The sequence below is a fragment of the Petromyzon marinus genome, chromosome 76, assembly GCF_048934315.1.
Source record: "Petromyzon marinus isolate PM22_M1 ecotype Great Lakes invasive population chromosome 76, UKy_Petmar_22M1.pri1.0, whole genome shotgun sequence".
Lineage (NCBI taxonomy): Eukaryota > Metazoa > Chordata > Hyperoartia > Petromyzontiformes > Petromyzontidae > Petromyzon > Petromyzon marinus.
In genome coordinates this window covers 1,365,018-1,383,530 of record NC_133742.1, presented here as the reverse complement: position 1 = coordinate 1,383,530, position 18,513 = coordinate 1,365,018, and the positions used below count along the sequence as shown (strand labels likewise).

General features: G+C 55.1%; 2 protein-coding genes across 2 annotated transcripts in view; both read left to right on the top strand.

The window, feature by feature from the left end:
• Positions 1 to 3,229, top strand: part of LOC116937868 (uncharacterized) — a 77,997-nt gene extending 74,768 nt beyond the window's left edge. Inside the window, exon 15 of the mRNA XM_076056557.1 lies at positions 372 to 3,229. Within this exon, the coding sequence (XP_075912672.1) occupies positions 372 to 560 (189 nt within the window). The 3' untranslated portion in view covers positions 561 to 3,229. The remainder of the gene's footprint in view (positions 1 to 371) is intronic.
• The window catches only part of LOC116936956 (chromosome-associated kinesin KIF4-like), a 210,960-nt gene that overhangs the window by 125,518 nt on the left and 66,929 nt on the right, over positions 1 to 18,513 (top strand).

Sequence of the window (18,513 nt, the reverse complement as noted above, 5' to 3'; positions counted from 1 at the left end):
GCGTCGTGGTGACGTCACCGCCACTTAGTGGCGAATGTCGGTTGTTGTTGTTGTGTGTGTGTACACGCGAGTGTGTGTGTGTACACGTGAGTGTGTGTGTACGCGTGAGTGTGTGTGTACGCGTGAGTGTGTGTGTACACGTGTGTGTGTGTACACGCGTGTGTGTGTGTGTGTACACGCGTGTGTGTGTGTACACGTGTGTGTGTGTGTGTGTACACGCGTGTGTGTGTGTGTGTACACGCGTGTGTGTGTGTGAGTGTACACGCGTGTTGCCATCTCCCCGTGTCTCCCCCCGTGGTGTGCCCACGTCTCCCCATGTGCCCCCCCCCCATGCCCCCCCTCCTCCCCCCCATGCCCCCCCCCCTACCCAGCTGCTGTACGCCGACCCGCTGGGCACCAAGCCGCCGCCGCCCCCCCCGGCGTGCCTCCCCGTGGGTGAGAACGGTCGCCCCCCACGCCCCGACTTCTCCACGTCCGGGCTGGGGGGCCAGGGCCCTCACGCCGCCATGCACGGCATGGGGCCCCCCACGGGCATGGCCATCAAACAGAACCTCCCCTAGGGGCCCCCCACCACCACCGCCGCCCCGAACCCTGCATTGTCACCTGGCCAGCTGTGGGGGCCCTGGAAGCTGAATGCGATAACCACGTGGGGTGCCCTGGAAGCTGAATGCCATAACCACGTGGGGTGCCCTAGAAGCTGAATACCATCACCACGAGGGGTACCCTGGAAGCTGAATACCATCACGACCTGGGGGGCCGGGAAGCTGAAAACCATCACTAGGGGCCCTGGAAGCTGAATACCATCACCACGTGGGGGGCCGGGAACCTGAATACCATCACCACGTGGGGTGCCCTGGAAGCTGAATACCATCATCACGTGGGGGCCCTGGAAGCTGAATACCATCACCACGTGGGGTGCCCTGGAAGCTGAATACCATCACCACGTGGGGTGCCCTGGAAGCTGAATACCATCACGACCTGGGGGCCCTGGAAGCTGAATACCATCACTACCTGGGGGGCCCCTGGAAGCTGAATACCATCACCACGCGCGGGGCCCTGGAAGCTGAATACATCACTACTTGGGGGCCCTGGAAGCTGAATACCATCACCACGTGGGGTGCCCTGGAAGCTGAATACCATCATCACCTGGGGGGGGGGGGGGGGGTGGACCCTGGAAGCTGAATACCATCACCACGTGGGGGCCCTGGAAGCTGAATACCATCACGACCTTGGGGCCATGGAAGCTGAATACCATCACCACGTGGGGGCCCTGGAAGCTGAATACCATCACCACGTGTGGGGCCCTGGAAGCTGAATACCATCAGTACCTGGGGCCCCTGGAAGCTGAATACCATCACGACCTGGGGGCCCTGGAAGCTGAATACCATCACCACGTGGGGGCCCTGGAAGCTGAATACCACCACTACCTGGGGGCCCTGGAAGCTGAATACCATCACCACGTGGGGCGCCCTGGAAGCTGAATACCATCACCACCTGGGGGCCCTGGAAGCGGAATACCATCACCACGTGGGGGCCCTGGAAGCTGAATACCATCACCACGTGTGGGGAGCCCTGGAAGCTGAATACCATCACCACCTGGGGGCCAGGAAGCTGAATACCATCACCACGTGGGGGCCCTGGAAGCTGAATACCATCACGACCTAGGTGCCCTGGAAGATGAATACCATCACCACGTGGGGGGCCCTGGAAGCTGAATACCATCACGACCTGGGGGCCCTGGAAGCTGAATACCATCACCACGTGGGGGGCCGGGAACCTGAATACCATCACCACGTGGGGTGCCCTGGAAGCTGAATACCATCACCACGTGGGGTGCCCTGGAAGCTGAATACCATCACCACGTGGGGTGCCCTGGAAGCTGAATACCATCACCACGTGGGGTGCCCTGGAAGCTGAATACCATCACCACGTGGGGTGCCCTGGAAGCTGAATACCATCACCACGTGGGAGGCCCCTGGAACCTGAATACCATCACGACCTGGGGGCCCCTGGAAGCTGAATACCATCATCACGGGGGGGGGGGTACCCTGGAAGCTGAATACCATCACGACCTGGGGGCCCTGGAATCTGAATACCATCACGACCTGGGGGCCCTGGAAGATGAATACCACCACCACGTGGGGGCCCTGGAAGCTGAATACCATCACGACCTGGTGGCTCTAGTAGCTGAATACCATCACGACCTAGGTGCCCTGGAAGCTGAATACCATCACCACGTGGGGGGCCCTGGAAGCTGAATACCATCACGACCTGGGGGCCCCTGGAAGCTGAATACCATCACCACGGGGGGTACCCTGGAAGCTGCATACCATCACGACCTGGGGGCCCTGGAATCTGAATACCATCACGACCTGGGGGCCCTGGAAGCTGAATACCATCACCACGTGGGGTGCCCTGGAAGCTGAATACCATCACTACCCGGGGGGCCCCTGGAAGCTGAATACCATCACCACGCGCGGGGCCCTGGAAGCTGAATACATCACTACTTGGGGGCCCTGGAAGCTGAATACCATCACCACGTGTGGGGCCCTGGAAGCTGAATACCATCACGACCTGGGGGCCCTGGAAGCTGAATACCATCACTACATGGAGGCCCTGGAAGCTGAATACCATCACCACGTGGGGCGCCCTGGAAGCTGAATACCATCACCACGTGGGGCGTCCTGGAAGCTGAATACCATGACGACCTGGGGGCCCTGGAAGCGGAATACCATCACCACGTGGGGGCCCTGGAAGCTGAATACCATCACCACGTGGGGGGCCGGGAACCTGAATACCATCACCACGTGGGGTGCCCTGGAAGCTGAATACCGTCACCACGTGGGGGGCCCTGGAAGCTGAATACCATCACCACGTGGGGTGCCCTGGAAGCTGAATACCATCACCACGTTGTGGGGTGGCGGGCCTGAAATCTGAATAACATCACCACGTGGGGTGCCCCGAAATCTGAATACCATCACCACGTGTGCAGCGGCCCCGAAACCTGCATTGCCGTCTCGTCTCGACGCCCTGGGGTGACCTGAATGCATACGTCACAATGGTTGGGGGGGTGGGTGGGGGAAGGGGTGCGGCCCTGGAATCTGCATCGTCGACCGCGCGCGCGCCCTGCAACGTGAATTGACACCGGGGCGAGCCCGCACGGAACATGAATGGAACTTGCAGACTCCCATCCGCTCACCTCGCAATCTGCATTGCGAGTTTGTGGGGGGGGTAGGGGGGCGCATGGGGGGGCGGATGGGGGGGTGGATGGGGGGGCGGATGGGGGGGGGGGCGGATAGTGGGGAGGGGATCAGTGGGGGGGGGGGGGGAATTGGTGGGCGGTGGCCCTGCAAGCTGAATTAACCCATCACCACCACCACCATCACCACCATCATCACCACCACCATCACCACCACCATCACCACCACCATCATCACCACCACCATCATCATTACCATCACCACCACCACCACCATCACCACCACCATCACCACCACCATCACCACCACCACAATCACCACCACCATCATCACCACCACCACCATCATCACCATCACCACCAGGCGCTTGTTCACGATCCACTGCTGGATGGAACTGGTGTTATTTTTTAGTTCACCTTGCACACCCGGCGTGTGTCCACACACGTGAAGCGATGTCTGCCCAATGCTACCCAATGAGCATGTGTCGGTGTGAGTGTGTGTATGTGTGAGTGTGTGTGTAGCGGTTAGCGGTTAGCGCGCTGCGCTATGAACCTGGCGACCCAGGTTCGATTCCCGTTCACGGCCAACACCAGTGACGATTATCTGAACCGGTCCCGGGCCTCCCCTAGGTCGACTCAGCCTCAAATGAGTACCTGGTGCGGTGTGTAAACATTGCCACTAGGGAGACAAAGGCGGTCGGGCGTGGTGCTGGCCACCCACCCCCTCGTGTACCGTTCCGGCCTTCATAGGTGGTGCTCGCTAACAGCACTTGCCCCTACAGTCTGTTAAGGCTATATGGGGGATCTTTGATCTTTGTGTATGTGTGTGTCGGTGTGTCGGTGTGTCTGTGTGTGTATGTGTGAGTGTGTCGGTGTGTCTGTGTGTGTATGTGTGAGTGTGTCGGTGTGTCTGTGTGTGTGTCGGTGTGAGTGTGTCGGTGTGTCTGTGTGTGTATGTGTGAGTGTGTCTGTGTGTGTCTGTGTGTGTCGGTGTGTCTGTGTGTGTGTGTATGTGTGAGTGTGTCTGTGTGTCTGTGTGTGTATGTGTGAGTGTGTCGGTGTGTCTGTGTGTGTCGGTGTGAGTGTGTCGGTGTGTCTGTGTGTGTCGGTGTGAGTGTGTCGGTGTGTCTGTGTGTGTGTGTATGTGTGAGTGTGTCGGTGTGTCTGTGTGTGTGTGTGTGAGTGTGTCGGTGTGTCTGTGTGTGTCGGTGTGAGTGTGTCGGTGTGTCTGTGTGTGTGTCGGTGTGTCTGTGTGTGTATGTGTGAGTGTGTCGGTGTGTCTGTGTGTGTCGGTGTGAGTGTGTCGGTGTGTCTGTGTGTGTATGTGTGAGTGTGTCGGTGTGTCTGTGTGTGTCGGTGTGTGTGTATGTGTGAGTGTGTCGGTGTGTGTGTATGTGTGAGTGTGTCGGTGTGAGTGTGTGTGTTGGTGTGTGTGTGTCGGTGTGTCTGTGTGTGTCGGTGTGAGTGTGTCGGGGTGTCTGTGTGTGTGTGTGAGTGTGTCGGTGTGAGTGTGTCGGTGTGTCTGTGTGTGTCTGTGTGTGTATGTGTGAGTGTGTCGGTGTGTCTGTGTGTGTATGTGTGAGTGTGTCGGTGTGTCTGTGTGTGTATGTGTGAGTGTGTCTGTGTGTGTCTGTGTGTGTCGGTGTGTCTGTGTGTGTGTGTATGTGTGAGTGTGTCGGGGTGTGTGTCTGTGTGTGTATGTGTGAGTGTGTCGGTGTGTCTGTGTGTGTCGGTGTGAGTGTGTCGGTGTGTCTGTGTGTGTGTATGTGTGAGTGTGTCGGTGTGTGTGTGTGTGTCGGTGTGAGTGTGTCGGTGTGTGTGTGTATGTGTGAGTGTTTCGGTGTGTCTGTGTGTGTCGGTGTGAGTGTGTCGGTGTGTCTGTGTGTGTCTGTGTGAGTGTGTCGGTGTGTCTGTGTGTGTATGTGTGAGTGTGTCGGTGTGTCTGTGTGTGTGTGTGTGAGTGTGTCGGTGTGAGTGTGTCGGTGTGTCTGTGTGTGTCTGTGTGTGTGTCGGTGTGAGTGTGTCGGTGTGTCTGTGTGTGTATGTGTGAGTGTGTCGGTGTGAGTGTGTCGGTGTGTCTGTGTGTGTATGTGTGAGTGTGTGTATGTGTGTGTATGTGTGTGTCTGTGTGTGTATGTGTGAGTGTGTCGGTGTGTGTGTGTGTCTGTGAGTGTGTCGGTGTGAGTGTGTCGGTGTGTCTGTGTGTGTATGTGTGAGTGTGTCGGTGTGAGTGTGTCGGTGTGTCTGTGTGAGTGTGTCGGTGTGTCTGTGTGTGTATGTGTGAGTGTGTGTATGTGTGTGTCTGTGTGTGTATGTGTGAGTGTGTCGGTGTGTGTGTCAGGGGAGCGGTGGTGTAGCGGTTAGCGCTACGCTGCGCTATGAACCTGGCGACCCGGGTTCGATTCCCGCTCACGGCCAACACCAGTGACGATTATCTGAACCGGTCCCGGGCCTCCCCTAGGTCGACTCAGCCTCAAATGAGTACCTGGTGCGGTATGTAAACATCGCCACTAGGGAGACAAAGGCGGTCGGGCGTGGTGCTAGCCACCCACCCCCTCGTGTACCGTTCTGGCCTTCATAGGTGCTCGCTAACAGCACTTGCCCCTACAGTCTGTTAAGGCTATATGGGGGATCTTTGATCTTTGTGTGTGTATGTGTGAGTGCGTCGGTGTGTCTGTATGTGAGTGTGTCTGGAAAAGAGATGGAGTGATGTGGTACGGGAGGACGTGGAGCTGAGTGGACTTGCCGATGACTGGTACCAGCGGTGTTGAGTCTATGGGCAGTGTTGAGTCTGTGGGCAGTGTTGAGTCTATGGTGCAGTGCTGAGTCTATGGTGCAGTGTTGAGTCTATGGTGCAGTGTTGAGTCTATGGTGCAGTGTTGAGTCTGTGGGCAGTGTTGAGTCTATGGGCAGTGTTGAGTCTATGGTGCAGTGTTGAGTCTATGGTGCAGTGTTGAGTCTGTGGGCAGTGTTGAGTCTATGGGCAGTGTTGAGTCTATGGTGCAGTGTTGAGTCTATGGGCAGTGTTGAGTCTATGGGCAGTGTTGAGTCTATGGTGCAGTGTTGAGTCTATGGGCACTGTTGAGTCTATGGTGCAGTGTTGAGTTTATGGGCAGTGTTGAGTCTATGGTGCAGTGTTGAGTCTATGGTACAGTGTTGAGTCTGTGGGCAGTGTTGAGTCTATGGTGCAGTGTTGAGTCTATGGTGCAGTGTTGAGTCTATGGGCACTGTTGAGTCTATGGTGCAGTGTTGAGTTTATGGGCAGTGTTGAGTCTATGGTGCAGTGTTGAGTCTATGGTACAGTGTTGAGTCTGTGGGCAGTGTTGAGTCTATGGTGCAGTGTTGAGTCTATGGTGCATTGTTGAGTTTATGGGCAGTGTTGAGTCTATGGTGCAGTGTTGAGTTTATGGGCAGTGTGGTTGTCTGTCTGTGTGTGTGTCTGTTGAACTTATTTCGCACCACCGTACGTAGCCAACCGTCCCGCTAATCGGAGGTGCGCCAAAAGGACAACAAACACTCAACACAACAACAACACAACAACAACAAGCACCACCCATTCTAAAGCACTCTCGATTCCGAACCGGTCACCTGGGGCCTCCTCCCTCACCCGCCCCTAGGTTGACTCAGCCTCGAAACGATGTATAGCTCGTTGTAGCGGTGTAAAACATCGTCACTCGGGAGAGACAAAGGCGGCCGGGCGTAGCGTGGTGCTGTTCACCCACCCTTACTCGTGTTCGTAGGCGCTGCTGCTACGCGCTACTAACAGGCCACTTGCCCCAGCTGCCTGTTAGAGGCTACACGGAGGACCTTTGCATTTGCCGTAGCTGTAGGGATTTATTGCTGCTAGGCCCGTGAATCTCAATGATCCGACTCTGGATATGTATACAAATTATAAAAAAACTCTTGTAAATGTTGTAAGCAAACTGGTGTTAGCATGGCAGGTATAGAAAATGGGATTCTGGATTCCATCTGTCGGGATCGTTCAGTGTTAGCCCCCCATACCTCCTCTCATCCCCAAACTCACCTACCCACTCACTCACTCACCCACTCACTCACCCACTGACTCACCCGCCCACCCACTCACTCACCCACCGACTCACTCACCCACTCACTCACCCACTCGCCCACCCACTCACTCACCCACTCACTCACCCACTCACTCACCCACTCGGCCACCCACTCACTCACCCATCATTCACACACTCGTCCACCTACTCACTCACCCACTCACACACACAATCACACCCACTCACCCACCCACTCACCCACTCACTCACCCACCCACTCACTCACCCACCCACTCACTCACCCACCCACTCACCCACCCACTCACTCATCCACCCACTCACTCACCCACCCACACAAGAACACCCACTCACCCCCCCACTTACCCGCACACACAATCACCCACTCACTCACCCACTCAACATCGCCTTGCCAGGCACGCTGAGGGGAGGCTTGCGGAGCCCCAATGCGGCTTCAGGAAAGGGCGGTCCTGCACAGATGCCATATTTTCTGTCCGTCTGCTACAGCAGAGGTGTAGAGAATTCCAACAAGACCTACATCTCTGCTTTATTGACCCGGTCAAGGCCTATGATACCATCAGTAGGCCTGGGCTCTGGGTTGTTCTTCGTGCTTTAGGAGTCCCAGACCCTCTGCTCACGATCATTAAGGACCTTCATGATGGTGAGCGGGCCCGGGTAAAACTACGTGGCCGGGAGTCGGAGCCATTCCCTGTTCTAGACTACAGCATGCACCCGGTCTAGACTACAGCATGCACCTAGTCTAGGCTACAGCATGCACCTGGTCTAGACTACAGCATGCACCTGGTCTAGACTACAGCATGCACCTGGACTAGACTACAGCATGCACCTAGTCTAAGACTACAACATGCACCTAGTCTAGACTACAGCATGCACCTAGTCTAAGACTACAGCATGCACCTGGTCTAAGACTACAGCATGCACCTAGTCTAGACTACAGCATGCACCTAGTCTAAGACTACAGCATGCACCTGGTCTAAGACTACAGCATGCACCTAGTCTAAGACTACAGCATGCACCTGGTCTAAGACTACAGCATGCACCTAGTCTAAGACTACAGCATGCACCTGGTCTAAGACTACAGCATGCACCTGGTCTAAGACTACAGCATGCACCTGGTCTAAGACTACAGCATGCACCTGGTCTAAGACTACAGCATGCACCTAGTCTAAGACTACAGCATGCACCTAGTCTAAGACTACAGCATGCACCTAGTCTAAGACTACAGCATGCACCTGGTCTAAGACTACATCATGCACCTAGTCTAGACTACAGCATGCACCTAGTCTAAGACTACAGCATACACCTGGTCTAAGACTACAGCATGCACCTAGTCTAAGACTACATCATGCACCTAGTCTAGACTACAGCATGCACCTAGTCTAAGACTACAGCATGCAACTAGTCTAAGACTACAGCATGCACCTAGTCTAAGACTACATCATGCACCTAGCCTAGACTACAGCATGCACCTAGTCTAAGACTACAGCATACACCTGGTCTAAGACTACAGCATGCACCTGGTCTAAGACTACAGCATGCACCTAGTCTAAGACTACAGCATGCACCTAGTCTAAGACTACAGCATGCACCTAGTCTAAGACTACAGCATGCACCTAGTCTAAGACTACAACATGCACCTAGTCTAAGACTACAACATGCACCTAGTCTAAGACTACAGCATGCACCTAGTCTAAGACTACAGCATGCACCTGGTCTAAGACTACAGCATGCACCTGGTCTAAGACTACAGCATGCACCTAGTCTAAGACTACAGCATGCACCTGGTCTAAGACTACAGCATGCACCTAGTCTAAGACTACAGCATGCACCTAGTCTAAGACTACAGCATGCACCTGGTCTAAGACTACATCATGCACCTAGTCTAGACTACAGCATGCACCTAGTCTAAGACTACAGCATACACCTGGTCTAAGACTACAGCATGCACCTAGTCTAAGACTACATCATGCACCTAGTCTAGACTACAGCATGCACCTAGTCTAAGACTACAGCATGCACCTAGTCTAAGACTACAGCATGCACCTAGTCTAAGACTACATCATGCACCTAGCCTAGACTACAGCATGCACCTAGTCTAAGACTACAGCATACACCTGGTCTAAGACTACAGCATGCACCTGGTCTAAGACTACAGCATGCACCTAGTCTAAGACTACAGCATGCACCTAGTCTAAGACTACAGCATGCACCTAGTCTAAGACTACAGCATGCACCTAGTCTAAGACTACAACATGCACCTAGTCTAAGACTACAACATGCACCTAGTCTAAGACTACAGCATGCACCTGGTCTAAGACTACAGCATGCACCTGGTCTAAGACTACATCATGCACCTGGTCTAAGACTACAGCATGCACCTGGTCTAAGACTACAGCATGCACCTAGTCTAAGACTACAGCATGCACCTGGTCTAAGACTACAGCATGCACCTGGTCTAAGACTACAGCATGCACCTAGTCTAAGACTACAGCATGCACCTAGTCTAAGACTACAGCATGCACCTGGTCTAAGACTACAGCATGCACCTGGTCTAAGACTACAGCATGCACCTGGTCTAAGACTACAGCATGCACCTGGTCTAAGACTACATCATGCACCTGGTCTAAGACTACAGCATGCACCTGGTCTAAGACTACAGCATGCACCTAGTCTAAGACTACAGCATGCACCTAGTCTAAGACTACAGCATGCACCTAGTCTAAGACTACAGCATACACCTAGTCTAAGACTACAGCATGCACCTAGTCTAAGACTACAGCATGCACCTAGTCTAAGACTACAGCATGCACCTGGTCTAAGACTACAGCATGCACCTAGTCTAAGACTACAGCATGCACCTGGTCTAAGACTACAACATGCACCTGGTCTAAGACTACAGCATGCACCTGGTCTAAGACTACAGCATGCACCTGGTCTAAGACTACAGCATGCACCTAGTCTAAGACTACAGCATGCACCTGGTCTAAGACTACAGCATGCACCTGGTCTAAGACTACAGCATGCACCTAGTCTAAGACTACAGCATGCACCTAGTCTAAGACTACAGCATGCACCTGGTCTAAGACTACAGCATGCACCTGGTCTAAGACTACAGCATGCACCTGGTCTAAGACTACAGCATGCACCTGGTCTAAGACTACATCATGCACCTGGTCTAAGACTACAGCATGCACCTGGTCTAAGACTACAGCATGCACCTAGTCTAAGACTACAGCATGCACCTGGTCTAAGACTACAGCATGCACCTGGTCTAAGACTACAGCATGCACCTAGTCTAAGACTACAACATGCACCTAGTCTAAGACTACAACATGCACCTAGTCTAAGACTACAGCATGCACCTAGTCTAAGACTACAGCATGCACCTGGTCTAAGACTACATCATGCACCTGGTCTAAGACTACAGCATGCACCTGGTCTAAGACTACAGCATGCACCTGGTCTAAGACTACAGCATGCACCTGGTCTAAGACTACAGCAGGTTAGGGCAGCCTCCGGACCTCACGCATCCTGACAGCGGTCGATGGGGCCTGCCTAGCCGCGAGCGGCAGGAACTAAGAAGCCAAACAGGCTTCGGTTTACCCTCCTCGCGGGTAGGCCTCGGCCTGTCGCCCCATGCTAACCCGCGGACTTTGTGTGTCCCCCGGCGCCCACTGCCACCGCGACCGGGGACGTCGGCAACCGGCGAGTCCTCCGGCGTGCACGCACGCTCCTCGAAGGAGACCCCCCCTCGCGGTAGTTGATGGATGATCCCCCTCGCGGTAGTCGATGGATGATCCCCCTCGATGGATGATCCCCCTTGGGATCATCGATGGATGATCCCCCTTGGGATAGTTGATGGATGATCCCCCTCAATGGATGATCCCCCTCACGGTAGCCGATGGATGATCCCCCTCGATGGATGATCCCCCTCGCGGTAGTCGATGGATGATCCCCCTCGATGGATGATCCCCCTTGGGATCATCGATGGATGATCCCCCTTGGGATAGTTGATGGATGATCCCTCTCAATGGATGATCCCCCTCCCGGTAGTCGATGGATGATCCCCCTCACGGTAGCCGATGGATGATCCCCCTCGATGGATGATCCCCCTCGCGGTAGTCGATGGATGATCCCCCTCGATGGATGATCCCCCTTGGGATCATCGATGGATGATCCCCCTTGGGATAGTTGATGGATGATCCCCCTCAATGGATGATCCCCCTCCCGGTAGTCGATGGATGATCCCCCTCACGGTAGCCGATGGATGATCCCCCTCGATGGATGATCCCCCTCGCGGTAGTCGATGGATGATCCCCCTCGATGGATGATCCCCCTTGGGATAGTTGATGGATGATCCCCCTCAATGGATGATCCCCCTCGCGGTAGTCGATTGATGATCCCCCTCACGGTAGCCGATGGATGATCCCCCTCGATGGATGATCCCCCTCGCGGTAGTCGATGGATGATCCCCCTCGATGGATGATCCCCCTTGGGATAGTTGATGGATGATCCCCCTCAATGGATGATCCCCCTCGCGGTAGTCGATTGATGATCCCCCTCACGGTAGCCGATGGATGATCCCCCTCGATGGATGATCCCCCTCACGGTAGTCGATGGATGATCCCCCTCACGGTAGCTGATGGGAGATCCCCCTCGATGGATGATCCCCCTCACGGTAGTCGATGGATGATCCCCCTTGCAATAGTTGATGGATGATCCCCCTCACGGTAGCCGATGGATGATCCCCCTCGATGGATGATCCCCCTCGCGGTAGTCGATGGATGATCCCCCTCACGGTAGCCGATGGAAGATCCCCCTCGATGGATGATCCCCCTCGCGGTAGTCGATGGATGATCCCCCTCGATGGATGATCCCCCTCGCAGTAGTCCATCGATGGATGATCCCCCTCACGGTAGTCGATGGATGCTCCCCCTCACGGTAGTCGATGGATGACCCCCCTCGCGATGGTCGATGGATGATCCCCCTCGATGAATGATCCCCCTTGCAGTAGTCCATCGATGGATGATCCCCCTCGGGGTCATCGATGGATGATCCCCCTCGCGATAGTCAATGGATGATCCCTGTCGCGATCGTCGATGGATGATCCCCCTCGATGGATGATCCCCCTCGCAATAGTCGATGGATGATCCCCCTCGATGGATGACCCCCCTCGATGGATGATCCCCCTCGCGGTAGTCGATGGATGATCCCCCTCGGGATCATCGATGGATGATCCCCCTCGCGATAGTTGATGGATGATCCCCCTCGCAATAGTTGATGGATGATCCCCCTCGATGGATGATCCCCCTCGATGGATGATCCCCCCTTGCAGTAGTCATCCATCGATGATCCCCCTCGATGGATGATCCCCCTCGATGGATGATGCCCCAGATGTTTCCACCGCCGTGAACGGAAGCCGCGCGTTTCTCTACCGCGCGCGAAATGCAACGAGCGGTCTGTTGGAGGAAGCCCGTCGTGGATCTGTGGCTGGAGGAAGTCTTCCTGTCGCCGGGTCTGTCTGAGACGCTGTGTGGATACGTTCTCAGACGCCATCTGTCCATCACGAATGATAGCAAGTGGCTTGCCGTCATCGTCATCATCATCAGCAGCAGCAGCAGCGGCACCGTCATCAGCAGCAGCCAAATTACTCTAAACTCAGAGAGACCCACAGACTCAGGATGTTTATGATGATGATGATGCAAACGGCGACGATGCTGATGCTGAACAAGCGAAAAGGGGGAATAGAGACTAATGCTAATAATACTAATTAATATATGATGATGATGATAACCAAGGCAATAAAAGTAGTAGTAGTATTATTATTATTTGCTGTACAAGCGTCCAGCCGTAAGGAACCCCTCCCCTGGTCCACCCCGCCCCTGCCTCCGCCCCCTTTCCCCCTCGCCCCTCCTCTCGCCCCTCCCCCCACACCTCCCCCCTCCCCCCGCCCTTCCCTCCGCCCCCAGCCCCTCCCTCCGTCCTTATTTCCCCGTGCCCCCTCCCCCCGCCCCCACCCGTACCCCGCCCCCACCCCTCCCCCGCCCTTCCCTCCCCCCCCTTCCCCTCCCCCCGCCCCCACCCGTACCCCGCCCCCACCCCTCCCCCGCCCTTCCCTCCGCTCCCCTTCCCCTCCCCCCGCCCCCTCCCCCCGCCCCACCCCTCCCCCCGCCCTCCCCCCGCCCCCAGCCCCTCCCTCCACTCCCTCCCCCCTTCCCCTCCCCCCTCCCCCCCGCCCACGAGCTCCTTGTATACCGGGCGAGGTAGTCCACGTATCGTAGCCAGCGTGTGGGACGCTATTGGCACGGCTCCTGTTGGCAGGCCGTGGTTAGCGGCGACGGCTCCTGACCCCTCGCGAGGGCTGTGAGGTTGGTGGACGGCTGAGTGATGGGAGCGTCTCGTAGTTTGTGCCACTCAGGCGTAGCTACGCCGGGGGGTATGCGAGGGCTGTGAGGTTGGTGGACGACTTGAGTGATGGGAGCTGTCTGCACGCCGTGACTCCTGTGTATGGTCACCCTCACTCGTCATCAACATCATCAACATCATCATTAACATCATCATCATTAACATCATCAACATCATCATTAACATTATCATTAACATCATCAACATCATCATTAATCCTACGTGTCCTGACTTTTGGGCCACCCTGTATAATATTAACAATGCCCGTGTGTGTCGTGACTTTTGGGCCACTCTGTATAACAATGCCCCTATGTGTCCTGACTTTTGGGCCACCCTGTATAACAATGCCCCTATGTGTCCTGACTTCTGGGCCACCATGTATAACAATGCCCCTATGTGTCCTGACTTTTGGGCCACCCTGTATAACAATGCCCGTGTGTGTCCTGACTTCTGGGCCACCCTGTATAACAATGCCCCTATGTGTCCTGACTTTTGGACCACTCTTTTTAACAATGCCCCTATGTGTCCTGACTTTTGGGCCACTCTGTATAACAATGCCCCTATGTGTCCTGACTTTTGGGCCACCCTGTATAACAATGCCCCTATGTGTCCTGACTTTTGGGCCACCCTGTATAACAATGCCCCTATGTGTCCTGACTTTTGGGCCACCCTGTATAACAATGCCCCTATGTGTCCTGACTTTTGGGCCACCCTGTATAACAATGCCCCTATGTGTCCTGACTTTTGGGCCACCCTGTATAACAATGCCGCTGTGTGTGCTGACTTTTGGACCACTCTGTATAACAATTCCCCTATGTGTCCTGACTTTTGGGCCACTTTGTATAACAATGCCCCTATGTGTCCTGACTTTTGGGCCACCCAGTATAACAATTCCCCTATGTGTCCTGACTTCTGGGCCACCCTGTATAACAATGCCCCTATGTGTCCTGACTTTTGGGCCACTCTGTATAACAATGCTCCTATGTGTCCTGACTTTTGGGCCACCCAGTATAACAATGCCCCTATGTGTCCTGACTTTTGGACCACTCTGTATAACAATGCCCCTTTGTGTCCTGACTTCTGGGCCACCCTGTATAACAATGCCCCTGTGTGTCCTGACTTTTGGACCACCCTGTATAACAATGCCCCTATGTGTCCTGACTTCTGGGCCACCTTGTATGACAATGCCCCTATGTGTCCTGACTTTTGGACCACCCTGTATAACAATGCCCCTGTGTGTCCTGACTTTTGGACCACATTGTATAACAATTCCCCTATGTGTCCTGACTTTTGGGCCACCCACTATAACAATGCCCCTATGTGTCCTGACTTCTGGGCCACCCTGTATAACAATGCCCCTATGTGTCCTGACTTTTGGGCCACTCTGTATAGCAATGCCCCTATGTGTCCTGACTTTTGGGCCACCCAGTATAACAATGCCCCTATGTGTCCTGACTTTTGGGCCACTCTGTATAACAATGCCCCTATGTGTCCTGACTTTTGGGCCACCCAGTATAACAATGCCCCTATGTGTCCTGACTTTTGGGCCACTCTGTACAACAATGCCCCCATGTGTCCTGACTTTTGGGCCACTCTGTATAACAATGCCCGTGTGTGTCCTGACTTTTGGGCCACCCTGTATAACAATGCCCCTATGTGTCCTGACTTCTGGGCCACCGTGTATAACAATGCCCCTATGTGTCGTGACTTCTGGACCACCCTGTATAACAATGCCCCCATGTGTCCTGACTTTTGGGCCACTCTGTATAACAATGCCCCTATGTGTCCTGACTTTTGGGCCACCCTGTATAACAATGCCGCTGTGTGTCCTGACTTTTGGACCACTCTGTATAACAATTCCCCTATGTGTCCTGACTTTCGGGCCACCTTGTATAACAATGCCCCTATGTGTCCTGACTTTTGGACTACTCTTTTTAACAATGCCCCTGTGTGTCCTGACTTTTGGGCCACCGTGTATAACAATGCCCCTATGTGTCGTGACTTCTGGGCCACCCTGTATAACAATGCCCCTATGTGTCCTGACTTTTGGGCCACCCTGTATGACAATGCCCCTATGTGTCCTGACTTTTGGGCCACTCTGTATAACAATGCCCCTATGTGTCCTGACTTCTGGGCCACCCTGTATAACAATGCCCCTATGTGTCCTGACTTTTGGGCCACTCTGTATAACAATGCCCCTGTGTGTCCTGACTTTTGGGCCACCTTGTATAACAATTCCCCTATGTGTCCTGACTTTTGGGCCACCCTGTATAACAATGCCCCTATGTGTCCTGACTTTTGGGCCACCCTGTATAACAATGCCCCTATGTGTCCTGACTTTTGGGCCACTCTGTATAACAATGCCCCTACGTGTCCTGACTTTTGGGCCACCCTGTATAACAATGCCCCTATGTGTCCTGACTTTTGGGCCACTCTGTATAACAATGCCCCTGTGTGTCCTGACTTTTGGGCCACTCTGTATAACAATGCCCCTGTGTGTCCTGACTTTTGGGCCACCCTGTATGACAATGCCCCTATGTGGCCTGACTTTTGGGCCACTGTATAACAATGCCCCTATGTGTCCTGACTTCTGGGCCACCCAGTATAACAATGCCCCTGTGTGTCCTGACTTTTGGGCCACCCAGTATAACAATGCCCCTGTGTGTCCTGACTTTTGGGCCACTCTGTATAACAATGCCCCTATGTGTCCTGACTTCTGGGCCACCCTGTGTAACAATTCCCCTATGTGTCCTGACTTTTGGGCCACCCTGTATAACAATGCCCTAATGAGGCAAGTGTTCTGTATGGAATGATACGGGGTATTTATATGGGATGATACGCCAACCATCCACCCACACAGCCACCCACACACCCACTCACTCACCCACCCACCCATTCACCCACCCACTCACTCACCCACTCACCCACACATTCACTCACCCACTCACTCACTCACCCACTCACTCACCCACTCCCCCACTCACTCACCGACACACTCACTCACCCACTTACTCACCCACTCACCCACTCACTCACCCACCCACACACCCAGCCACTCACCCACATACTCACCCACTCACTCACTCACCCACTCACTCGCCCATCATCTCTTCTCAAGGCCGTGTCGTGCCCGTTTAGCCCCCTCTATGCGGCCAAACAGAATCTGCTTGGGGCATGCGGTCCACCCACACATCCACACACATCCACACACATCCACATCCACCCACACACCACATCCACCCACACACCGCCACCACACCCACCCACACACCCACACGCATCCACATACACCCACACGCATCCACATACACCCACACACCACACACACCCACACCCACACATACCACATGTAACCACACACACACACCACACCCACACTCACCCCCATACACACACCACACACACGCACACACACCCACACACACGACACACTACACACCCGCACACCATCACACCCACACACACACACCACACACACGCACACACACCATAAACACACACACCCCCACACACACCCCCATACACACACCACACACACACCACACACACGCACACACACCACACCCACACACCCCCACACACACCCACACACACCCCCACACACACACACACCCACACACACCCCCACACACACTCCCCACACACACACACTCCCCACACACACTCCCCACACACACCCACACACACCACACACCCACACACACCACACACCCACACACACCACACATCCACACACACCCACACACCCCCACACACACCACACACACACACCACACACACCACACACCCACACACACCTCCATTGCCTCGCGGATCGATCCCGGTAGCGATAACGGTGGTGATGGTCGTGGCAGTGGTGGTGGTGGTGGTCGCGGTGGTGGTTGTGAAGGTGGTGTTGGTGGTGATGGTGAAGGTGATGGTAGCGATGGTGGCGATGGCGGTGGTGGTCGTGGCGGTGAATGTGGCGGTGATGGTGGCGGCGGTGATGGTCGTGATGGTGGCGGTGATGGTGATGGTGGCGGTGATGGTGGAGGTGATATTAGCGGTGGTGGTGACACTGGGGGAGAGACAAAGGCGGCCGGGCGTGGTGCTGGTGGCCTCCCACCCCCTCTGTGTGTGCCGCAGTGCCGGTAGCCTTCATAGACGCCGCTGCTGCTGCTACTCGCTACTAACAGCACTTGCCCCTACAGCCTGCTAGAAGCTACACGGGGGATCTTTGTCTCTTAGTGATGATGGTGATAATGATCATGGTGGTGATGGTGGTGATGGTGATGATGGTGGTGGTGATGGTGATCATGGTGGCTGACAATATTCGAGACACGGACGTGGTGTATTTACGTAACCCCCTCCCCCCCACTCTTCCGCGCTCACCATGCAGGTATCCGACACCCACCCAACTACCCACCCACCCACCCAACTACCCACCCACCCACCCAACTACCCACCCACCCACCCAACTACCCACCCACCCACCCAACTACCCACCCACCCACCCAACTACCCACCCACCCACCCAACTACCCACCCACCCACCCAACTACCCACCCACCCACCCAACTACCCACCCACCCACCCAACTACCCACCCACCCACCCAACTACCCACCCACCCACCCAACTACCCACCCACCCACCCAACTACCCACCCACCCACCCAACTACCCACCCACCCACCCAACTACCCACCCACCCACCCAACTACCCACCCACCCACCCAACTACCCACCCACCCACCCAACTACCCACCCAACTACCCACCCACCCAACTACCCACCCACCCAACTACCCACCCACCCAACTACCCACCCACCCAACTACCCACCCACCCATCTAACCACCCACCCATCTACCCACCCACCCATCT